The following is a 25,085-nucleotide window of genomic DNA, read 5'->3' as shown; positions in this document are numbered from 1 at the left end:
GACATGTATTATAATAAATAGCACACTGTTAAGGGGATCTATTGACTGGTGCTTTCAAAACTCTTCTGTTTCCTATAAAAAAAGTATTAAAATTTATTTTGAAAGCTTAGCTATATTAGGTGATCTGTCTTAGTAAAACACTGTGTGGTTTGTTGGTTTGTTTTTATAGTAAATAAATTTGCATTAATGACTTGTATTCCTTCTTCTTTGCTTAGCTGTAGCATAGCATTTATTTCACCTTAACTTTTTGTGCAACTTTCTCCTGTGGCAAAAATTGGACAAAAATCTAAGCAGATCATTGGCTGAGAGAATTAGTGATTAGATAGATCTGGTGGGGTTTTTTTCTGGAGTAGAGGACTTGTTGCTGGAGTCTCCAGGAACAGTGACTGTAACACTGGAAAACATTACTTAAAAACAAATTCAGGTTACTTTTGGCAGCAGTGTAGTGAAGTTCCTAGATCAGTTTAATTTTTAGGATAATATAAATTGCTGTAATAGTTTCACTCCTTGCATTCTGCTAAAATCTGTACCTGCTTCTTCTTGAGAGTGACATTCCCCTTGGACTGTGTTCAGGACCTCAAAGCTAATAATGACAAGGAATGACAGAAGAAAAAGAACTGAGATGTGACTGTCTGGTCATAGCTGGAATTATGGGGATCTGCAAACTGAAGAGCCAGGACAAATTTGACACCAAGGTCTTCTCACAGATTAATAAAATAATAAGTTCCTGGAATTAAACATTCACAAAACAAATTACATAATTTGGCTTTTGTTTTTTCCTCTGTTATTTTAGGAAATCTCCAGCTGTAAACCTTACTGCTACCATATGGGATAGGTGCTCCAATAATTGATCTCAAAACATCTTTTCCTTAGTAGGAATTTCTTAAAATCTTGAGTCTAAATTTTGAGTCGTCATAGAGAAATATTGACAAGAAATACATTGGACAAAATCTCATGAAAAACCAAATCACACTGAGAGACACATTAGATCCTTAATGGCTTTTTAAAATTTAAAAACTTCTGTTCTGGCATAGATTTTATTTTTTCATGTCAGAATTTTGCTACCTCAATATGGGTGGAGGATTAAAATAAAATAGCATGTGAATTTTGCCAGCAGCTGAAGTTTGTTCTACAGAGGGGGAATAAAATCTGGCATCACTTGACATTCCACTGTCTTGCATGCTATTCTTGTTGTAAGCCAGGACGGAAAAAAAACATGTCTGTAATTTTACAGTTGGGATTATGTTGATGTCTGTGTCAAACTCATGGAGAATGTGGTGGAGTGCCTAATGATGATGTTTGGGAGCCCCCTGCAGTGTTTGGGGAGGGTCTCTCAGTGCTGCTGTCTCTGCATTCACAGACGATCCGCTGTGGCCCGCATCCAGGAGCTCTTCAGGAGGAGGAAGGAGAGGAAGGAGATGGAGGAGCTGGAAACGCTGAATATCAGGCGCCCCTTGATAAAGATGGTTTATAAAGGTCACCGCAACTCCCGCACCATGGTACAGCCTCTGGGGGCTTGGGGGCTGGGGCTGCATGGGCTCACTCAGGGGAGCTGCCCCTGCTATGCTTCCAAAAAGGATCTTGGGATGCTCTGTAAGCACTTTGGCTTCTGTGCTCGCTTGGGAGGCACAGAATTTGCTCTAAATGAAAATTAAAATTAGCGTAACTTGTGTCACTGTGAAAGGCATTTAAATACCCATGAATTTGAGACTCTCTTCCCTTAACATCTGTTAAAATTTGGGGTATTTTTCTTCTTTTTCATTTTCTCTCTCAGGTTATGTGGCATAAAATGTGCCTATCTTCCAAATTATGATTTGATCCTCACTTTCTCTTCCAAGGTGTTCAAAATTATTATTTAATCTTTAAATTTGAAGAGCTTGGAAAGTAAAGTGAGGATCAAATCAGAGTTTTGAAGAACCTTGACATCTCTGAATTAAAAAAGAGTGCTAGTTATTAAATTGTAATTTAGCTACTAGATGCCTCTCTTTTTCACAAAAAAAAAAATCCTGCATTTTAAGAAAAATGCAGTTGTTGTGTTTGTAAAGCAATGGTGCACAAAAAACAGATGATGCTTTCCTTGCTATTTCTTCTTTTTGGTTTTTGCAGTATTTTGAAGATGTGAAGTTCTGAGGTCTAGGTGGTATTTTGCAGAAGTAGCTGGTTTGTTATGCTGATGTGAGGAGTAGTCCCTTTACCCCCAAAAGCGATTTTCTAGGGTTTGTGTGAATAGCTTTGATTACACTGGGAAAAATGCTTGACTAAATACATATTTCAGTCTACATAAGTAACAGGGTTTAGAATAAACTTTGATTATTGACAAGGAGTTTTGCACTATATTTCAGAAATCTATTTGAATTGATCAAACCCTGATTAGTTTATAAGTCCTGGCATCAGGCACTTTGTGGTTAAAAGATGCTAAAAGTGAGTTCACCTAAGGCTTAATTCAGTCTCTATTTGCATAGCTGTTATTATACAGATTATTTAACACATTTTGTTGTTTGGTTTCTCAGGAATGTGTTGGTCTTTTTGCTTTTGTTTCACACAAGCACCTATGGCAAGGAATGCACAGAAATGAAAGAAAATGTAATTTTATTTTCCCTGTTGGTCTCTATGGTTGCAAACTTCTTTTTGATCTGCTGGTTTGAGTAATGCCCTCATTCCTGCAAGGCAAGGGCTAATGATATTTCCCTTTCAAATTTATGAAGGAGACAGCTTAAAAAAGCTTTATTTCCTACACACCTGAGCAGCCCAGGGATAAAGTTGTGTTGTCAATTACATGAATGATTTATATATATGTATATAATTTTTACATATACACACACATATATATATGGGTGTGTGTATATGTATATATAGTAAATTAAGATTACGCAGGCAAATGGAATAATTCTGGTTCTTCCTTACTTTTAAAAACTTAATTTGGCAATATTACATTTTTTATAGTCCTGCTTTTAAAACAGTGACTTTTAAAAACATTTGAAAACCAAAGTTTTTAAATGTGAATTTCAGTTCTGTTAATTTTTATGGTGCTAAAATAAGATTTTATGAGTATTGAGAAGTATGAGTAAGAGAATACACAGGACACAGGAAGAGGTCATGGTTGAAAATTAAAATAGAAAATTAATTTTTTTATTATTGGGGATAATCTAGATGTAACAGGATAATGAAAATATGTATTAAAAGGAGCTATAAGACAGAAGCTGCTGAAAGATTAATACATTAGAATTCATTACAGGAATGCAGCTTCTCTGGTTTATTTTTAGACATCAGGATGACTTTATTGCACTGACTGCAGTTACTGGGACATGTTCTATAGACAAAGATCTACCAAGGCTGAAATTTAAAACTGGGCATACTTATGCTGGAAATAAACCACACATATTTCTAAGCATAAGGGTTCAATTTACCAGTGAATCTGTATCAAGGTAGCTGAGGCAAAGTACAGAGCAAGGCAATGTCTCTGCCCTTCTCTTCAGGGAGTTTTCTGAGGGAAGTCTGCCTAAGGAAAGAAGGATCCAGGTATGGCCCTCTTTAGAGCCTTACTTGGAAGATAATTCATAGCAGGATTCTGTGTAAATAGTCTCAAACTCAAAATTCTGTCCCTTATGCTGGAGTTACTCCTAAATGCCTAACTGAACTTCCAGCATTGGAAATGGTCTGTGTGAACTCCAAGCTGCTGCACAGGCAGCTCCTGCTTGCACAGGTACCTCTCTTGCCCCTTTTATGCAGATTAAAAGAATTTTTAGGAGGTACTGCTGGCTCTCAAAATAACAGTTCTACACACAAGGCTACACTTCAGCCTTCCAGGCTTGTTCCTGCAGCACAAACACCAGAGTGTTGTGGAGCTCTCAGCTCACATCTCATGACTGAGTTTTCTGGCTGTGGTTGAAGCAATGTCCCTTCTCCCTCTGCCACCCCACCCAGACTCTCACCTGCAGAGGGCACAGGATAGCAAATTTGTATCATTTCACAATGGTTATTTTGAGGTCCTATGCTGAGTAAAATCAGAAGGGTTTTCTGAGGAAGGTTTCACAAGCTTCTGTGTTGCCTTCTGTTCCTCTGTAATAGAAAATCCCCCCCAGGGATTAGCCTGTCACAAACTTTAACTTGGCCAAACTTTTCCTAAAAAGTCCTTTGCTTACTCCTGTCTCCAGTATCATTTCTGTGACTTCAGAACAGATCTGCTGATGACATTTATTTTCATACTGTTCAGTCTGCCCCAATTCCTTTCTCTCTTTTTTTTTTTTTTTTTTTTTTTTTTCCTCTTTGCAGCTACTTTGCTCTGGAAATCTGAACTCTTATTTTTTTAATCACTTGTCTTTAAATGTTTCTTTTAAAATTTCTTAAATCTCATTTCTGCATGGGCTGAGCTTTCCTTCAGCAGCACTGTTAGTGCAGACACAGGAGTGTGCTCTTAGATGGGTTTTTCAACTGGCTGGGTCTTACAAAGTTTTGTTTTTCTTGCAGATAAAGGAAGCCAACTTTTGGGGATCCAACTTTGTCATGAGTGGCTCAGACTGTGGCCACATTTTCATCTGGGACCGCCACACTGCTGAGCACCTCATGCTGCTGGAGGCTGACAACCATGTGGTGAACTGCCTACAGCCTCACCCCTTTGACCCCAGTAAGAGCTGCATTCTCACACTCTGCATGTCCAGCTTATCTGCACTAGAGCATTTTAAAGCTCAGTCTTAAACTCTGTCTCAACAGAGCAATGCAATGATTAATGAGACGTTGTTAATTTTTACCAATATAATTCAGATAATAGTGCTTTTAATTTTGCCTCTTACTAATGACCTTTGGCCCTTAAATCTCTCCTTACTCAAAAATTTATTGAAATCAAACTACTCCTGGCACAGAATTTATAGAAATACTGTCAGATGTAACAAGAAGACTCTCAATTTTTTGCTGCCCTCAACACATAAAATGTTTCCTATGACACTAATGAGGGAAATATGGAGTTGCTGAAATGCCAGCAATACTTGGAAATTATATTGGAATCTGGTCTCTACTTGGCTCTATTCAAAAAATGCAGTGGAAGTTGGTGTCTCCCTCTCACTGACATTGTGAGATTAGAATAATTAATAAAATTAATAGAAATCCTAATCATTTGTGTTTAGAGGAAATCCTTCATAGAAAAGATGGACCAAAGCAGTAGAGGGAATCACATGTAGCTGGGAAATCTGAACCACCCTTCAGCTCTGACACAGTCAGAGGAAGTATTTTGTTTTTTGGTTTTGGTTTTTTTTTTCCACAGCTTATCTGGCTGTATAGTAAGAGTCAGCTATTAGTAAATTAGCAAGTAAAGTTGTTACAATAATACTAGAAGAGGCTGGGGGTTTTTCAAACAGTTTGGGGGAACATGGAACACTGTCCTACATAGGGTAAGCCTTGAACTTTTAACTTTTTTTTTGAAACTGAGTTCTCATAAATGTTCTGAGTTGGATACTCCCTTTGGAAGCACCTTTCAAAGTGCCCTGTAGCTTTGCTGATGTCTTGTTGGAGTGTGTCACACTCTGAAGGTGTCACTAAGGGAGCTCATCCTTCTTCTAGGACAGTTACTCTTGTTCAGCTTCCCAGTTACTGAGAGCTTTCTATGGAATTTTAATTCCTACAGTGGCTTTTGTGCAATGATCTAGAGAATGTTCTGCAAGTTTCATATTTTTCATACTTTATTTATAACAGCATCCATTGCATCTTAATTTAAATATCAAATAAATTTACATGAAATTCACTGAAATTATCAAAGGTTCATTTGAAAATATCTTGGTTCTGCCTTTGTACTGGGTCTACAAATTCTAAAGCTTTGTTATTAATGCATAGACTTATCAGCAGAAATGGATAAATAGTGGCTGGGTTTGCTCTTTTTGCTTCTATCTTTTGTATATTGGTGATTTAAAAAAATTTAAAACAGGGGGCTCTTGATGTTTGCATTTGTTTTCTTCATATCTATATAGATAGATTCAAAAACAAATGATCTATGGAGCAGACCTCTTGTGGAGACTTGGTAATTACAAGCTCTGTTCAGCGTGAGATCTGACATTTGGAAATAAATGCTTCAAGTGAAATATTTTTCTTCTGTTTAAGAGCAGAAAATACCAATAAACATAACACATTTAATTTAGAATTACTTTTACTTCTAGTTCTGGCCTCTTCGGGTATTGATTATGATATAAAAATTTGGTCACCGCTGGAAGAATCCAAGATTTTTAACAGAAAACTTGCAGATGAGGTAAGAACCTTTCCTCCTTTTTCATGGTAATGTCCTGTATTTAATGTTCAACAAATGAGCTACAAATAAAACACTGCCCTTCAGATCAGCTGACTTTCATATCCTTGGCACTTTGCATTTCCTCAGCTCTCCTAGAAATTATATAACATGATCTGCTATTATGTACATGAAAGGAGTTGGAAGAAGTGTGAACACACAGATATAGAAGGAAAACAGGCAGGAATTAATAAATGAACATAGTGCCTGTCTCTAAAGAAATAAATGAAGGGAAGAGGAAGGAAATAAACTGAAGATAATACAAGGATATACAGAAAAACACAGAGTACAAAAATCAATCCCATTAAATATTCAGTGGCATAAAAGGGACTTCAGGGTTAAGAGTGCACTTGGGAACTTCATGGAATAAAGCAAACATTGCAAGCCTAATCAGTTATAAAAGTCCAGTGTGAAGTTATGTAACTCATTATTTTCGTGTCGCCCTCAGAGCAATAACTGGATATAGCAACTGGCCTGGGGTGACCATATAGCTGACTGCTGAATAATCATATTTTAGTGATTTACATAACACAATGTATCAAAATGTTGTATGGTTTTCTGTAAATAATATTATAGGACAGATTTGGTTATGGGGTGGTCAGGTTGGGGGCTTTTTGTGAAATCTCTTGGGCAGTACAGATAGAGAAGATTGAGTATTTTTTAATAATTTAATCTACTCTGTAGTAGTGCTGAATATATTTTAAACAAACAGAAACACACAACCCTTAGCCACCACCCCACAACCCTTAGCCACCACCCCACATCCCTTGAAAAAACCCCAAACCATCCACTTGTGAGTTTTCAACCTTTCCCATTATTTTAGCACTGTGTGAAGTGACACTTCCTTGCATAATGTGTGACAGCTTTAGTCGTGACATGTTTTGGAGCCTTTGGGGTTTAGAAGTATTGCTATACGTAAATGTGTGCTAAAATTAATTATTTTACTTTAGTTCCCTGCCTTTATTTCTAATAATTGCAAATTATTTAGATATTTAGTTGTGTTTTCTGTAATTAAAAATGTAGACCTTTCTTTCAGAAGAATTGACTGCAGTGCTGTTTGTAATTTTACATGGGTTTTGTTTTTTAATTTACTCCCTGTATTGTCCCTCTACCTATGTAGGGGATAGGAGATGTTCATAACAATAAAATAGTTCTCACCATGTCAAGTTTGGCTGGAATAAGTGTTCAACATATCTGAACTGAATTTTCCAGAGAAGGGGGAAAGTCTGAGGAGAAAACACTGTGTTTGAGGAAAGTTCCATATAGATACAGAAATGTATTTAAAATTGAGAGAGGCCATTACCTTAGTGAGCAGGAAAAGACAGTGGGGATTAGAATAAACCTCTGAATGGAGAAGAAGCCTCAGCACCAGGTTGTCAGGGGGATTATTGATGATGCACTGCAGAAATATGGGGAGAAAGAGGAATAAAGAGCAGCCTGCTGCCTGGGAGTGTCTGGCTAACAGGTGAGAATGACAGAAAAGAGGTGCTTTGATTGGGAAGGGAGAAGAAACTGCAGACATTTGCAAGAACATTTTCCTCACAAGAGGAACAGGCTTCAGGAGTCTCAGAGAGAACAAGAATTTCATTATTTTCCTGTCTTACAGCATCTGATCTGGGAGCAAAGACTGAAAAATGGTCATAGCTTGTCTCCACCTAAAGAAATTTTTGCGCTTAATGATAACAAAAGAATATAGTCTAAAAGCTGGGACAACCTACAGCGTGGGATTAAAATTTATGGAGGAAGAAAGAAGGATGGCAAGGAAGTACCATGAGGAAGGAAATGAGGGAAGAGAAATACAAGTATTCATTAGTGGATTATTTTTTTCCTTGAAAATGAAACAGTAGGAACCGACTCTTTCAAGTCATTTAGAGGCAAGCTGTAGCTCTGTTTACAAAGAATTATAGAGCTAAAGAATATTCCTGAAGTGGGATAGAAATGGCTTGTGTTCCTTGGATTTTCTCCAAAAGTTTCAAGCAGCATGAAGGTAGGAGTTGAGGGTAACCTCATCTCTTTTCCTTCCCACATTCTTGGCCAGCACTGGTACTAGAACTTTGTTCTCTACAACAGTTGCCATCTGGAAACAGCTTTTTCTCTCATCAGTCTGCTTTAATTCATGAAAGATTTCCAAAGTTTTTCTTAGTCACTCATCTTAGTATCTGCCATATATGTGGACAATGGAACCATGATCTTATTAGAATATTCTTTAGACACATAACTGGACACCTGCAGGCAGAGTCCACTGGCTGACTTTTCTTACCCCAGACAACAGTATTCAATAGAAATTATTAAAATATTGCTCCCTTATGGTAATTTTGAACTCTGTAAAATGGATTTTGCACAGAAACTTTGTATTTTCAAACCCCTTTCAATGCAGTATAATTCTGTGTTTATTTCTGATGCTGTTTTTTTTCCCTTTCCCTGACTTCAGGTTATAACTCGTAATGAATTAATGCTGGAAGAGACCAGAAACACCATCACTGTTCCCGCTTCCTTCATGCTCCGAATGTTGGCCTCGTTGAATCACATAAGAGCAGGTGAGAGACTTCGGAAGAGCATGTCCACAGCACTGGACTATGAAATAGCAAGTTGGTTGGGAAATCATCAAGACTTTAGCTGGCTGTGGCTGTATTTGGGGTTGGTGAGAAAATTCAAGGGTTGTTCAAGGTTCTGTTAATACTTAAGAATTGCTTCTTTGGTGTGAGATTTGCAACAATCTTTGCAGCTGTTATTTTTTTATCTCAAAACAAAGACCAAAATATATTTTTAGATATTGAAAAATACTCTCTTCAGGAGTGATCTTTTCAGTGAGTAGGATGGGAAAACTATTGGGGAGGACTGGAATGAACTGTAAGATAAATTGGCAGTGATTGTGGGAGTTGTCTAGGGGTGAAGAAAGGTGTGAAGATTCAGGACTGTGGTCCTGAATGAGGCCAGCAGCCTCATTGCTGAGGCTGCTGGCAGCTGTTCCCAGGGCAGCAGGATGTCCCTCCAGTTCCCATGGGGCTGAAACTGTTGATAAGAGGGATGCATGGAAGAATCATCACTGGGAACTGGATGTTGGTGCTGGAGAAGCTGAGTGCAGTGGATTGACCCTGAAGATGGAGGACAGTGGAGAGACATCACACGCTGTGTAGGAAGCAAGGAGATGAAGTTTTGAGAGGCTGGCATGGCATATGGGGCAAAAACGTAACAGACCCATAGATGAAGGTGAAAGTGATGGGAAATACTGAATATGGGGACTCTGGCTGAGCAGAGCAGTGGCTTGCAGTGGTGAGGTGTGAAGGAAGCTGTGCCTGGTGGCAGCTGCTGCTGCTCTCTCACCTCTGGCTGCTCTGTGAGCCCTGGGAGCCAGGAGGGTGCCAATGTCCAGCCCAATGCTGCAACTCCATGCTCCTGTGTTTCCTTCAGTTGTCATTATCTCTTTTGAGTGAAATGCTAAAAGAACTGCCCAACACTTCAGTTACAACAATTTCAGCAAAAATCTGTTATGGCTGGGTGGACTGTTTCTAAACCTGACTGCATGTTGCTTGAGTGATTGGTCTTGAGCCAGTCATGGTCCCTCACATATTTCTGTATTTGCTCTTCTCAAAATATTTACATCCAAAGGCACTTTTTCTGATGTATTGAAGTGACAGGCAGTGATCCCCCAGTTTCTGGACTATTCACATTTCTAACTGTAGCTATTGTAGTTTCAGCTCCCTAGCACAGCACCTCTGTCCCTTGTAGTCACCATCTCATTTTAATGTTTTACTAGCATTCATCTTTTCTGTGCTGACAGCAAGTCAGCAGCTACAAGGTTTTTCCTTTTGTACACAAATTATGCTTTCATGCCTGGGAATCCTTAAAGGCATTTCTCCTTTATTGTGGTAACATTTCTACCCACTCTCTGCTGTAAGTCCACACAGACTTTCTTCTACCCTAAAACCCACAGCCATATCCCATTGTGTAACAGTCCAGGGAGACAGCACATAATACATATTTACCAGAGAAAGAAAATTTTGCAAGTTCTTTTTACTAAATCTGTGTTTTTCAGACCGATTGGAAGGTGACAGGTCAGAAGGATCTGGCCAGGAGAATGAAAATGAAGATGAAGAGTAACCAACAGTTGTGTGTGAGCACCTGGAAGTCAATGAAATTTGTATAAGACATTAATTATATTTTTCCTTACAGAGCTTTAGTGCAATTCTGAGGTATTGCTTTTGGATAACCTAACCTTTTGTTTTTTTGAATGACTGTGTGCATGACTTGGGGAGAGTGTGCAAGTTAAAATAAACAAAAATGTTTTTAAAATGTTTTTGCCATGTATGAGGGGTGCTAGAAGATGCCAAGTGCAATATTTTCCTTAAACAGCAAATGTGAGAGCTTGGATCAATGTTTTAAAGTAACTTTCATGATAGTAAAAACGTTGGTTCAAATAAATTTCTATACCTGCTGTTTGCATGTTTGTTGCTTTCTAATTAAAAGATTTGGTTGTTTAAAGTAGCTTTCTGGTTTTTCTTTGTGCAGCAATTGGTTTATCACCTTGTAACTACAGCCCCATTGCTGCCTTTGCAGTATTTGCATTCTTTCTTACATTGTTTGTGAAGTGCAAACACAATTATTTCTTGCAGTGAGCACTGGGAACTTTTAAGACCATTTGTCTCTTGATTCTTGCATTTCCCACACTTATGTAGGCAAAAATTATCTCTCCCTCAGTTGTATAATGTCACTTCCCATTCTCTGTGCTTGGGTCTGTAATGCTGGTGAAATAGTTGCATTTCACTGATAGATCTGTGAGGCTGCCTTTGCAACAGCAGCAGGTACATCTTAATTTCCACTGGATTCAGGGAACATGAATTTAAAAATTCCTGTGCATTGCTTCCTAGGAGTAATTATTTGGGAAGGCTGTTCAGTCTGTTTTATGGGCTTTGCCCTTCCTCTACAGATTTCTGGATGGCAATGGGGAAGAGAAAGTGAAGGAAGGAAGGAAGGTGGAGCTGTGGAAAGAGCTGTTTGCTCAATGGCAGTTCTTGCCAAGGATGGCAGATGCTGAGAGGCTCCATTGGGGAATAGAGAACGCTGGGAAGAATTCTAAATCAGGGGGATGAGAGTACTGGAGGCTTCATTACCTTGCTGACATTAAAATACACATTCATCACACGAGCTGCACAAACTTTGCTGACATCAACAAAAGGAATTCCCCACACTAAATAAAAATAACATTAGCACAACATTCTGATGTCCTGATTCACAGGGCAGGCAGGCTGAAGGGACACAGGGAAGGGATATAAAGGGAAAACTAGAACTGAAAGAGATAAAGAGAAATTTGTGAGGGAGGAGAAGTGGGAATTATATGGAACTCAGCTGGCAGTAACAGTGAACATATTCCCTTGGGCAAGGGAAAAATAACATAAGGGGAGAGGAAAAGTGTGAGGAGATGGATAAGGGTGCCTGGGTGGTTTCCTTGTTTGTTTTAAAGGAGCAGTTAAGAAATCATTGAAAGTGATGCAGTGAAGAGAATTTGGCAAAGGAAAAAATAACTGTTGAGGAAAGAGGTTTTTGGATGCAGAGGGTGCTGAGAAGAATGGACACCTCAAACACTGAAGTGCTGTCAAACCTAGGAAACTTCACATCTCGAGGAGGTCAGTGCAACAGAGAGAGGAAGGAGATCTGCTAAGTGTTGATGTTTACCTAACATCAGCAAGGGAGAGGAGAAAAAGTCAAGGTAAGATGCTTGTTTGTTAAGGAAATGGAGTGGGAGGAACAGCTAATATGGATATCTGTCTTTTCTGGTGGAGTAAGTGGCCCTTCTGTGGGAGAAGGGAGCATAACTGTAGTTTTTTCTCATGAAATAACATTTTAGTCAAGCATGTTTATATCAGTAAGAAATGAAAGAATGTTTTATGGCTTTGTGGTGGATCTGTTTGGAAAGGGGGAACACAGGGGTTTAGCACTAGTCAAACCTTGCTGCTCATAGCACTGCGCTGAGCAATGTTTTTCTATCACATGTAAATTAAGCTTGAATTTTTATAACAGGGCTTCTGCTCTCATTAGATTTAAAAGAACTATACAGGAAATATCTAAGGTGTTAAGTGTATAGATAAAACAAGATTGTCTGCTCCACTGCTGGGGCCCCTGAGCAATTTTGTGAATGAAATAGAGTAACACAATGTTTGATGCAGTTGGGTTCTCTGTAGCTGATTTTTGAGGTAATTTCTTCTAAAATTAGCCCTGTTGTTTATACAGAAGCCTGACTCTTCTCATTTAGAAATTATTAGTTTTCTGCCTTGAAAATAAATTCTTCCTCAAGTAAATATATGGAGAGGATAGATAACTTTTGTTTTCCCCAGAGATGTTTAATAAACCATTGTGGATGTCTTTCTAAAAATAAAAAAGCTGCTTCTGCCACTTTTGCTTTAGTTAAAGCAATTGCCAGCAAAGAGCATACCAACAGCAATAATCTTGTCTTTTTTTCCCCACAGTTCCCCAATAGGCATATTATTCCCAAAATGTCTCTTATTTATTCAAAGGCTAAATATTAGCTTTAATTCCTGATGCACAGCTGTGGGTTTACTGATTAAAAGGAGAATTTAATCTCAATAAAGGAAAAAATGTAATATCTGGAGGGTTTTTCAAATTTCACTGAAGCTTTTCAAGCAGTTTTTCTAAAATGAAGATGTCTATAGTGTTTGGGTTGGCTTTTTTTTTTTTTTTTAATTAACATTTATGTAATGGGCTAAATCTGAGTTCCTAGAACCATACAATAATAGGAGCTGTTGGCAGAAATGGGGAATGCTGGCAATTCCAGAGTCTGCAGCTGCAAAAGAATAGTGAAAAATGTTGCTCAAATGTGCAGAGAAGTTAATCAAAGCAATAAGCCATCCCAAAGCCTCCCGACTTGAGAAGGAAATCTCTGCTTGGGGTCTGGTTTCAGGCTGGGGCTCAGAGGTGGGTGGTGCTGCTGGAGCTCCCTCTAGTGCCCCATTCCTGCTGCTCTTGGGGATATCCAAAACGTTTATTGTCTAATAGCAGCCCAAATTTGATGGACAGGATGGTGATAAGGATACAGGGAGCACCTTCTTCTGTTGTGAGGATTGCACATGCACTTCAGCACTTCAGTGCTTGTGTGCTGGGAAGAGCAAGGGTTCAGATGTCACTGCTCACTTCTAGGAAGGATATTCTTAACACCATTGTGAAGATCTAAAGCAACTTCTCTGATATGTTGCTACAATTCCTGGTAAATAATTTGGTGTCTTGAAGCCCGGGCAGATGGTGTCTGTAGGACACAATCTCCTTTAAACGACAAAGATGCTGAGCTTGTTTAAACCACTCTGAGTTCTGCTCTTTGTGCCTCATCTGATGGAGGCAGGACAAGGTTCATTGAATTTTTCTTACCTAAGCAGTAGATGAATGTTACAGTAGGCTATGGTGTACACCTTTAGCTCTTTGAGAATATCCCAGATGACATTTTTGAGGAAGAAATTCTGGAAGTATATGTTCAATAGGGGTTTCACTGGCCTTGCACCAACAAAATAACCACTGAGTGTGTGTGGTTGTGTGCAGGGGATGAATACGCTCAGAGGGGCTGCCTGGGAGAGCTGAACCTTTCTTTTATGGAAACCCATTTTTTTTATGGGAAGATCCCACTGAGCCAGGCTCAGGCCATCACTCACAATCCTTGGGAATAGTCCTGTTTTGTGGGCAGACTGGCAACAGTGTTAAGAAATAAACTGCCATTAGCAGCAGTTGGATCCCAGCCCATATTCCTCCTGATCCAGTCACACACTCAACAAGAGGCCAAACCCAAAAGCCTCAGCTGAAGCACAGGGAATGACACAGGAGGCATCTGTGAGGTCACTGCCCTGCCTAAACAGAGATTGAACTAGTCTTTGAAATGTGGAGTGAAATAAATTTTAAGCTCTTTCCATGAATTATAATGTGCACAAATACCTTTATCTGTGTGAGCATCCAGTTTGTCTTCTCAGTGACATTCTGTACTGCTGAGCATGAGTTATTTAAGGTAATAGAGATTTATTTTCCTCAGGTTTAAATGTTCCTTTTAGTATTTGCATTTGCTTTGCTCTCTTTGATGAAAAAGCACCATCTACCTTCTCAGTGCCTTTTAAGAACTTTCTATCAATGCTCCCCTCTAGATTACTAGATTAATTTCCCTTTGCTGGCAGAGCAAACTGAAGTTCAAAAAACAACTATTTGCTACTCTTTAAAGCAAGCTCCTTTTTTTCTGATTATGACTCTACCATATTGTGCTGCCCTTTTTTTTTTTTTTTTTTGCAGGAAGATGACTATACACTATTATAGTCCATGGAATTTGACAGATTCACTATCCAAATAAGAACTGATGGCTACTAATTTAGGAATATCTCACTTAAATAGAAAACCCTCTAAATAGAGTTTGTTAATGAGCTTTGTAACTAATTGGAAAACAAATCCCAGGGGATCTGCAGCTGTTCACAAACAGCACTGCAGTTCTTCTCCTTCCCCTCTGCAGGATGACTCCATGCTCAGACCCTATTTCCAAGATTTTCTCCTTCCTCACCTCACTTCTAAAGAAATTTGACTAAAAACCACATACCTTTAAAACAAATCTCAAACAGTTAAGTCATCTAAAGGAATGATAATTAACACAAGGTACTTTTAATGGTGGGTTGAATGTGACACTGGCCAAGTTGCAAGATGGGGTTTCTGTTCCTCAGAGAGTGATGACCATTCAGTAGTTCTGCAAGGTGACTTGGGGTTCAATTCTTGCTGACTTAATGTTGTCACAGTTGTCGGCAGACAGCTCTGGGGATGCTCATTCAGCACTTTGTTCATGGGAGAATGTTTGGGACTGTTACCTGTCTAATTCCATGAGCATTCAAAGGAGAAATACTGTGCTTTAAAATAATTTGTGGTTATTTTACCCAGGATTAGAAAGAGCAAGGAAGAGTTCTGTAAGTCTTTAAATGAACATAGGTTTAAAAATAGTGTTAGGCACAGTGACAAAACCATTTGGCTTGGATGCTGGTTGCACTACAGCAGCTTTCCAGGCACAAGGACATGGAAGACCTACTTCAAAATTATTTCCAATTTTTCTCAGGTGAATTTCTTTCTCTTTTTAAATATAATTATACTGTGCACCTGCTACCATTACATGTAAAGGTTGTGCAATGAGTACACTGAAGAAGGGGATTCTGTCTGTGGCAGGAGCTCTTGCTCACCCAAGAGCAGGGAGACTGGCACACCCCCAGAGTTCCAGTCAGCCTCTCCATCAGCAACCCCTCTCCATGGCAGGAGCAGCTCCCAGCCCCTGTCTCCTTCCCAACCACGCTGTGTGTGCCTGCTCTGGGGCCATGGGTGCCACCGAGGGTGACAGTCACATACTTCCCCCACCACACTGAAAATCCACGTGATGGCTCAGATACTCAGCTTCATTCACAGCACTTGAATGCCACATCGCTGCACTGAATGGATTTGATTGCAGTCTGGAGGCTCTAAATTTGGACTGTTACATACTCTTACAGAGGAGAGCTGGGCAAGAAATACAGAAATGAGAAACTGATTTAATTTCTGTTATCCTGCTTCTCATGCTGTCTTTCCCCTCTGTTTTCTGGCAAAAGAAATGAAGCAGTTTGTAGAAGTGACTCAAAGGTTTAAGAGAGTGAACCCAGGATGCAGTTTTGGCCTGTCAGTGGACAAGCAGAGAGCAGACAGGAGGAGCAGAAGAAAAGTCTCCACTTCCCTCTGCATATTCATTACCTGGGAAGCAGAAAACAGCTGAATGCAAACAATGGGAGGATAAATGAAAAGTTGAGTTAGACAAAAAGAAGGGGGGAAATTTTCAATGCAGCAGTGATATTTTGGTTCACTGAAAGACAGTCTAAAAGCAGAGGGATGTTACAGAGAAGAGTGAAGTGAAGCTGGGCTGCAGGGAAATGCTCCAACGTGTCTGCAATAAGGCAGGGGGTATCCTGCATTAAAAGCTGTCAGAGGGATGTGACCTCCTGTGTTGCTGGGTCGTGACCACATGACACAGCTCTAAAAATGTATTTCCAAGTTGCAGATCTATGCAGGATAACAAACTCTGCTGTGCTGCAGAAGAGAAATGGGCTTCCCCTTCCCATGAGAGGATAGCTGACATCTCAGTGAAAGTGCAGGTTGAAAAATAAGGGACATCCATCAGGATGTATTCCTGAAGAAAGAGTAGATGGGAATTTGAGGCTGGGAATCTCTTTTGCCTGGCAACAGAGCCTCAGATTTGTGCCCACCACAGTTTTGAGCCATATCACCAAGTCTTCTGGCAGCCAAAGAGCAAACAGGGGATGCTCAAGCATCAAGACATGAGGCTCTGAGTCAAATATTGCCATCCTCCTCTGACAGTGCTCAGCGATTGCCTCAGTGCTGATGTAAGTAGTGATCATATTTAGCTTTTACACAGCTTAGCTTTAAAATGGTGTTGAGACCCAGTTTACAGAGAGAGGCAACATCAAAAGTCCTCTTCAAAAGATTCAGAAATTGAGCATGAATGAGGAAACAATTTGTCTATCATCCCTTATCAGCCTAATAATAAAAGCAGGGTTTGGAGCCTTAACATTTCTGAGGTGAGTCCCCTTCCACCAGCCTTTTAAAAATAGGAGGTGACTCAGTGTCTATTAAGTTCCTCCACACTGGCGGCTTCACGTTAACCTCTTGAGGAGAGGGAGCACACGTGTTTCTTGGTAAACCATTAGTGGCATTGCTGCTGCACTGCTTGGTGAGCTGTGTGATGGCAAAGCTGAGCGCTTCATGGGCTTTCTCAGAATAGTAAACATGCTGGTGCAAAAAATGGAATTACTTGTCACTGATAGGGGAATAACAGTTCTGAATGGGGTGGGCTTGTGCAGGTGTGACCTGAGCTCTTTAATCACCTTAGGTCTTACAATAAAGACCATAAAATAGAGCTTTAGTGATTCAGCTGTCTCCTGACAGAAGTGGAGTTGCAGCAGGATCGGCATCTGCCAGTCGTCCCTCAGTTGCCATGGTAACCCCCTAGGATGGGGGTGCACTTCAGAAAAATGCAACTTCTGGGCTAAATTGTGGGCTGGAGGGTGGCAGATGGATGGGATTCAGCTGCCTCAGAGGGTGGTACTCCACAGGCAGACATTCAGATTTAGGAATCTACCCAGGTGGTCCATTTGGCACATCAGAAGCAAAATTCAATTTAAACCATCAATTTGTTCCCACATTTGCTCACTGAGCTGTAAAACATGCACAGCTAGCTGAATTCCCATGTAATCCAAGTCTGCCTGAAAGCCTCGTGGATTGCCCTGAGCGAGGGACTCAATGAAGCCACAGCCCTTTCTCATGAGCAGCCAGCAGAGACAGGAAGGGCTTCCCATTTTGCTGGGAAGTTGAGCTGTTTGGCAGCCTGACACATGCCCAGAGCCAAGGACTTGAGATCCAAACGCAGCTGCGAGCTGGAATTGATGTTGTTGGAGTCACTGCACCCCTCTCACAACACAGGCAGTGTATTTCCTTACAGCAATGTTTTGAAAACTGAATGTCCTTAGAATTTTCAGTTCACAAAACAATTTGAAATGAAGCAAGGAGAGAAGAAACAACCTGTTCCAACATGGTACAGGACCATGTTTTAACAAGAACATTTCTTGTAAGGGTTTGTCAGCCAGCTGGAGTGCACAAGACCTGAGGATCTGGGAACGTCCTGGATTTAAAAGCAGAAATCAAGAGAAAAACAAACAAACCAGCCAACCAACCAAAATAACCAGCACCACAGGTGTAGCAAAAGTCAATTTAGTTTTTAACAATTACTGCTGTGGGTTGGGGGATTTTGTGAGCCACATTTATTGTGGTTCCTTTGTCCTGTGTGCAATGGTAAGTCCACTATAATAGATGTGTTGTTATATTAAATTAATTTTCCAAGATTGTTTTCGAAACATGCCTTGGTATGCCTTGGTATCCAAAATCTATGAGCATCTTGTGTGTGCCACTTTTCCCTGCCCTTCTCAGCTACCCTGTTGCTTTCTACATGCAGCATTTCCTAAACTTTTCCTGATTTGCTGGTATCTCAGGTTAAGTTCATTGGATAACAGATTCATCATCATTCAAAGGTAAAGAAATCATATCTGAATATACTTTTGATGAACTAACTAGGTTATGAACAATGCACGCCACACCTCCAAAAATACGTAAATACGTTTTAGGCTGAACAAACAAATATTTATTGCAGACAGATATTTCAATTCTCACTCATATTTTCATTTCCTAAGGAAGAAGAGGAAGCAAAAACTTTTCCCATGCATGCCTTTTTATTTTTTTCCTCCCCAAAGAAATTTGACATTTCTAATTATGACAGAGCAAAGAGAAATGAAAATCTATTTCAAGAGATGATTCTTCCTGTAAACAGTGCCTGGGCACTTCTGCCTCATCTCATTGCATTTGGGCTGTCAGATAAGCACAATAAATAACACGTCCTCTAACCTCCGTTTTGTTGTTCTTTTTTTCTGTTGAAATAATTGTCAGTTCTAGTCTTTGCCTGCATGTCACTGAAAGAGTTCCTAAATGACAAGCTATATGAGAGCTTTGGTTTAGCTGGAGATAATTTTAGCCTCTCTTTTCTGACGAAAATTGCATGGGCTAAATTTGGGCACTATTTTCTTGCAGAAATATCATTTTATTTATCTTTTGTTTATTTTTAATTTGTTCAGCAGCCTCAGTTATTTACTTAAAAGTATTTATTTCAAGAGAGACAATCAGTGTGGGGTTTCTTTTTAACCAAAGTATCTAACTGTTCTACCAAGGAACATGATAAATGTTAGCAATTTCTAATACATTTTCCTGGCTTTACAAGAACATTAAAAACCCATCAGATTCAATTCACTTGCTGAAAAATTTAAAGTATGAAGAAATTAATTTACTCTTCAGGGAAAAAATTACTTCTTTGTTTACTTGGAAAAAAACATAATGAACTTCAGAAACCTTTAAGTTGACTCCTCTTCCTTATATTCTATATGCAGTAGATGGATGAACAGTGGAATCGTATCAGCAGCTTCCAGCAGCATCCTCTGTATTTGCCAAGTGTTACCTGAAATTTCTCATCTCCAAACTGGGGTTTTAAGAATGCCAGCTCCAAAGTGGCACAACCAGGAAGGTCCCTTTGCTAATGGACAAAGCACAGAAAACACAGGAGAAGGCAGAGAAGGGAAGAGTTAAAGCAGCTCTTCCTCCAGGTGAGTGGACAAAAATGATTCCATAATAGCAGCAGAATAGGGAGGCTTCTTAGTTCTCTACATAATTCACTGTGCATCACTTTGGGCTCTGCCATTGTGAACAACACATGGTCTTGTTATGGCCAAAAAAATGCAGTTGCCAGCTGAGAGATGCACTGCTTGTAAAGGCTGTGGGTTTAAGCTGTAAGGGGTGGTGCGTTTAGGATGCTTCCATTTGTTCTGGGCTCCATTTGATCTGTTTGTGCAGTACAACCTGAAAAGTCCAGGATAAATGTGCCAGGTTTTTTCATTTATCAATATCCTTGCTTGAAGGATGAGCACAGGGAACTTGTGTAGCTGAATCTGCAGATTCATTAATCTGCACTGAGTGTGTAGTAATCAAATTCTAGGCCTTTTTTACAGATTAATGTTCAATCCTATAACCAATATATACATTGAAGGCAGCTCTTAAAAAACCAGCAGTTGAAATGAGGAAGCAGTATTTCCATGGAAAACACACCTGATTTCTTCTTATATAACACAGCGGGGGAAAAAAATCCCAAAAAATACACATCTCACTGTTTGCGTGAGATAAGGGTTTTTGCTCAGTTCCACTTGAGAGATCATCAGCAGTATTTTTCTAGCCAGTAGGAAATTATGCAGCTTGATGTTTTTGCTAAACTGCCAGCTTTTAAAGGCACAGGATAGAAATCCCACACCTAATCAAAACAAGTTTGGATCCCCAATTTTTGGTCATTTTTGCGAGTATGACTTGTTTATCTCTTGGGCCTAGCAGGAGATGTGCGACTCTCTTGCATAAAAGGATCACTTGCCCTTATACTCAGAGCACAGCATTTCACTAAATCACTGAGAAACTGCATGTTTATTTTTATTTTTAATCATCTCTAACTTCTATTTGCTGCACAATGATTTGCATATACATAATGATCTATCATCAAGGAAGATAAATTCCTAGACACCATTTTCTCACACACTTCTACATTTATTGAAAGTCTTCTACCTCAGCACCAAGCAAACATGAATTTTAATCCAAAGGGGGGATTATACTTATCAGTCCATATTTTTATTTCTAGAGATGAATAATTATGGCCTTTTTCTACTAGGATATTTACAAGAGCTGAATTCAGGGTTGTTTTTCCTCTTGTTCATGAGATGAGCCTGCTTGATCATTTCTGCTGTAAAATGCATGTTTATGGTACTGCCTGCTTGATCATTTCTGCTGTAAAATGCATGTTTATGGTACTGTGTATTGTTTCTGGCCTGTTAAACATTGTCTGCACAGAAAAGTCACTGTTAAATATCTGTACTGCTGATCTGCACAGAGACATTAATGTGGTACAAGACATTCAGCAGAGATATGTTGATGTCAGCTGAGTTCCTAATGCATTTTGGCTGTCGGCCTCTTGCTGTTGTACCATCAGCTTGGGGCCACGGTAGTAGCAGAAGCAGCAGTAAGAGGCAGATTGGTGTCCAAATTTAGTCTCCTAATGATTTCTTCTTGAAGAAAAAAAACCCAACAAAACCCTCAACAAAGGCTGTGGAAATAACAATGGATAATTTGAGATACTGTTTCATGTTCCTTTCTTAGGACTTTCCTCATCCACTCCCAAGCAGAGTTGATACATTTTCTTTCACAGGGTTACATTTCAGTCAGAAAGCATTTCAGCCCTTATCTTTGGTATCCTCATCCCCCTTGGTGAACAGCAATGCTTCTTCTCACTTTCTTTTGCTGTCTTTGCAGTAGCTGAAAAGCCAAGGCTTGCTGAGTGAAGACAGTTTCCAGGTCTGCTCTTTGATCAGACCCTCTGGAGCAACCCCACTACTGCCATCTGAGGTAACTCCCGTGCCATGAAATGTAGTCAGTGGGGCACCAAAAAACTACATGTATGCAACCACTTGTGATTTGTTTCCTCTTCTCATTCTAGTTTCCTGTGGCTTGGAATGAATGCTTGAAGAGATGTTAGTGTTTTCCTGACTTGGGCAGTGGTTTAAAGGATTTTAAAGCTTGAAAGTGCCAGGATAATCCTCCTGCTCCAGGCCACAGAATTTCTCTTTAGTTTTTAGCCACTGGATCTTGCATGCATTTTTCTCTCAGATACAGACCCATGATGAATGAAAATCACATCTGTGCTGGAATGGTCTCACTGCAACATCTGAATGGGGTTTTTTTTCTTTCAACACCTTATGAAAGGGAGAAGTTGGTACTCTGAGGCTGGATGTGATACCCAGTGATGATGATCAAGAATTGGCACACCAATGCAATAAGCTTCCTATTTCCAAGGAGTAAAGGATCAACTCTAGATTTTTATAGACAATTAGCTTTTAGAATTGCTCTTTCATTACTTGGATTGGATAATGCATGTTTTCTTGGGACAGCTGTAATAAGGTTTCAGAAGGAAATGGAATGAGACAATGCAATTATCACCCATGATTACTCCTTTTGTTCTTGTCTTAGTCAGCTTTTGGAGGGGGGAGGGCCTTTTATTTAGTGTTTCATAAATTACCTCCTGTTGTAATGGTTTTAATTCATTTTATGAATCAAAGTGGTGGAGATATCAGCAAAAAATAATTGTATTCCTAAAACGATGTATCAAACAGAGAGGACACCTAATATGAAATGTATTGTGAGAGCCAAAGCTGGTACACCCTGATAGGTAAGGAAATGCACACTTAAAAATGATAATTATGTACTGAAGGATGCAGATGAACACCGAGGAGAAAAGCAAAATGAAGCACACGTTTGGTTTATAGATACGTACACATAATGACTTTGCATTTTACACATGGTGCTCTTGGGACACTCTTCAATGCCTACAGCATTTGATTCAAGCTTTCAGCAACTGCACTCTCAGATATCAAGAGTTTTACAGATGCTGCCAAAAAATTGGGAAATGGAAATGCTGTGGTCGTGGCTGGCAGTGAAAAAAGGTACCAGATCACACCAAGACTTTTCAAGCTACTGCCAAAATCAGCTACATCAAGAGCAGGATTTTCTAAGCCTGTTCAATGATTCTGAGCCAGCTGGTCACTCCCCATCTTTGCTTTCAGTAAAATGGGTCCCTGGAGGCAACACACAGTTCTTTCAGTGTCACTATTGATTTCTCCATGAAAAATATTTTAATCCTTAAAAAATCCCAATGGACTTTACTAACAATTTTCAGAAATATTTTAACATAAAACTTTTATAATTGTTGATTTCAAAATGCTATCCCTTGTGTGGCTTGTTGTAAACCCTAATATTATTTTCTGGAGACTTACTTGTCTTATTTCTCTCCAGATGACTGAAGCTAGCAAGAGCTCATAAACCACAGGAAAGGAGACATGAAGAACATAATAATATAAACATTTAATAATATAAATTACCTTCTTCAAGAATAATTACTGAAGAAAACATATTCTTGTTAGAAGCTTGCAAAGATACTGAACAGCTTTTAATGAATTGGCAGCCAACTATGAGGTTGGCTGTACAATAGAAGAAAATAAATAGAATAGAAAAAAAAAATGTATCCAGTTAAAATTACTTGGATCTGCTAATTACTGATAGAGCAAAAGCATTAAAAAAAAAAAGAACAAAACAATACATTAAGGCAGCTTTTTCAAATTATGTTAGTCCTTCCAAACCGAACACTGGGAAAAGTGAGGTGGTTGTTTAGTTTGTTTTGATTTTTACTTTAAAGGAAAGAAATGATCACCAGCATCTCTGCCTAGAAGATGTGAAACATGAAGGAATTCCAAGAACCTCACAATTATCTAGCCTTTTACTCTTGTTCGTTAAGAAGTTGACAAATTCTGTGTTATACTGAGCTTCTGAGACAGTGAATCTGAAAATATTCTGTCCAGATTAAATTTGGGTAAAAGGAACACTTTGTGATTAGCTTAGTAATAAACAAGGTTTACTTCATTGTATTTAGTGTGATTCAATACAATGTACTTTAGTATTACATGTAATTAAGTACTTTTGAGAAAGATACTGATCTTGGTTAAACAAGAATTGCAAAAAATTTGTAAACCTTAGTGCAAATGCAATAAAATTATTACTGTGACTTCACTTTAATATAACATCTTACCCACCAATGTACTTCATATAATACAACCCCCATATTCTGAAATCTTCTCTGGCTTTGCCTAACAAGGAGAAATCAATTGGATGACTTTGGGGACTTAAATCTGGGAGCAATTTGGGGCTTGAGAGTGGGAGCTGGGAAAGAGTCTCCCAGCCCCTGGGAGAAGGGAGGGCAAGGGAGAAAGGGGTGCACAAGGGCTGTGCCTTTGTGAGAAGGAAGCTGTGTGGTTAAGAATAAGACAGAACGAATGCAAATGTATTTTTAGTTGAAATTAGAGCCAGCTTTCTAAGTCTATGGCCAAAATATCCAGGCTCCTCTTACGTGAGTCCCCAACTATCCTGGGAACTTAACTCCGTGGTGACAAACGAGCCTAGCTAAAAAGCTCAGTCATGTATTGTTGAATTTCAGTGTTGCACATGCAGGAGTTTTCTCTTGGTTTTACTATCTCCAGAACTCAACTTGCAAAGATAATAGTAAAACAGCGTGTTATTTCTAGATTTCCCAAACCGAGGAGCTGCACAAGAATACTGAGATTTCTATGGGCTGGGAATGTCAGCTGGGAGCAGGGGAGCTATTTCAAGCATGAAGAAGCTGATAGCTGCACAGTGAGTAGCAAGGAATTTGCAGGGTGGCTGTGGGTGAGAATTCCCATGCGTGTAGAGCAGACAGAATATTGCTAAGCTGATTGCAAACAGAATTTTGAACAAGTTACAGTCCTTTCAGAAGAAAGGACATACTAAAACCACTGGTAAAGTTGGGGTTTTTTTACTTCTGTGGGATTAGAGGATTTATTGCTCCATAGGGGGTGAGGAGACAGAACCTTGCTGGGCATGGCTCCTTTTCTAACTCTAATCAAAAGACTTTTTCCACCTGAATTTGCAGGAGTTGATCCTATTACCTCTGAGAAAACCTGACTGTTCTCTGGTCTACATGCAGACAAACTTTGTTCTCCTTGTACTCCACTCAAGTATCCCTCATTTCAGTCCAAGCTATTGACTTGACATTAGTACTGGATTCCTGGTATCTGCAGAAATAGCAACTCTATTCCTGTAGGTCAAAAAGTGACAAGGCAATTAATGAAAGTTTTAATAATTTTTTCAAGATTAAGTTTTACAGGCCTCCCAAAGCCAAATTATTTCAGACCATATTCCACTCATACTGCAGGCAGCTTGGGCTAATTAGCAGGAATTTTGGTAGTCTGCTCACCTTTGTATTTTCTAGATCCTACTAGGTAAGAGCATCCAAGCTATGATAATAACACTTTTAAAAACCCTTTTAAAATACAGGTTTGGCTGAAGAGCTGAATTTAAGGAATGGCTGCTCTTCTACCCTTACTGCTGATTTGCAGCCAGACACTTGCCTCTGTCATGGAACACTTAATGGCTATAAGTGATGAGAATCAAGTAGGAGCACTGATACTGACTGAAAAAAAAAACAACAATCAGGAAGCTGCAAAAGTTTAAATTTGTCAAGTTGTGAAGTGAATAGGATAAAAAGCCATCATTGATAGCCAGGGAAGCAAATGCTCATGAAGGTGGCAGAACAATC

The 25,085-nt window shown here is 39.3% G+C and overlaps 2 protein-coding genes across 8 annotated transcripts in view; both read left to right on the top strand.

Moving 5' to 3' along the window:
* Positions 1-10,753, top strand: part of DCAF6 (DDB1 and CUL4 associated factor 6) — a 74,523-nt gene extending 63,770 nt beyond the window's left edge. For all 7 annotated transcript variants that reach the window (XM_038146815.1, XM_038146824.1, XM_038146807.1 and 4 more), the window contains 5 exons: positions 1,361-1,499; positions 4,468-4,624; positions 6,144-6,232; positions 8,700-8,805; positions 10,305-10,753. In XM_038146815.1, the coding sequence (XP_038002743.1) occupies positions 1,361-1,499; positions 4,468-4,624; positions 6,144-6,232; positions 8,700-8,805; positions 10,305-10,369 (556 nt within the window). In that variant the 3' untranslated portion in view covers positions 10,370-10,753. The remainder of the gene's footprint in view (positions 1-1,360; positions 1,500-4,467; positions 4,625-6,143; positions 6,233-8,699; positions 8,806-10,304) is intronic.
* A 144-nt stretch (positions 10,754-10,897) lies between these two features.
* Positions 10,898-25,085, top strand: part of GABRR3 (gamma-aminobutyric acid type A receptor subunit rho3) — a 56,518-nt gene continuing 42,330 nt past the window's right edge. Inside the window, exons 1-3 of the mRNA XM_038146889.1 lie at positions 10,898-11,975; positions 19,261-19,473; positions 21,215-24,142. The gene's annotated coding sequence lies outside the window, so the exon portion shown is untranslated. The remainder of the gene's footprint in view (positions 11,976-19,260; positions 19,474-21,214; positions 24,143-25,085) is intronic.

The sequence above is a fragment of the Motacilla alba genome, chromosome 1, assembly GCF_015832195.1.
Source record: "Motacilla alba alba isolate MOTALB_02 chromosome 1, Motacilla_alba_V1.0_pri, whole genome shotgun sequence".
NCBI lineage: Eukaryota > Metazoa > Chordata > Aves > Passeriformes > Motacillidae > Motacilla > Motacilla alba.
Note: the sequence above shows the minus strand (reverse complement) of the source record. Positions and strands in the feature narration are given on the sequence as shown.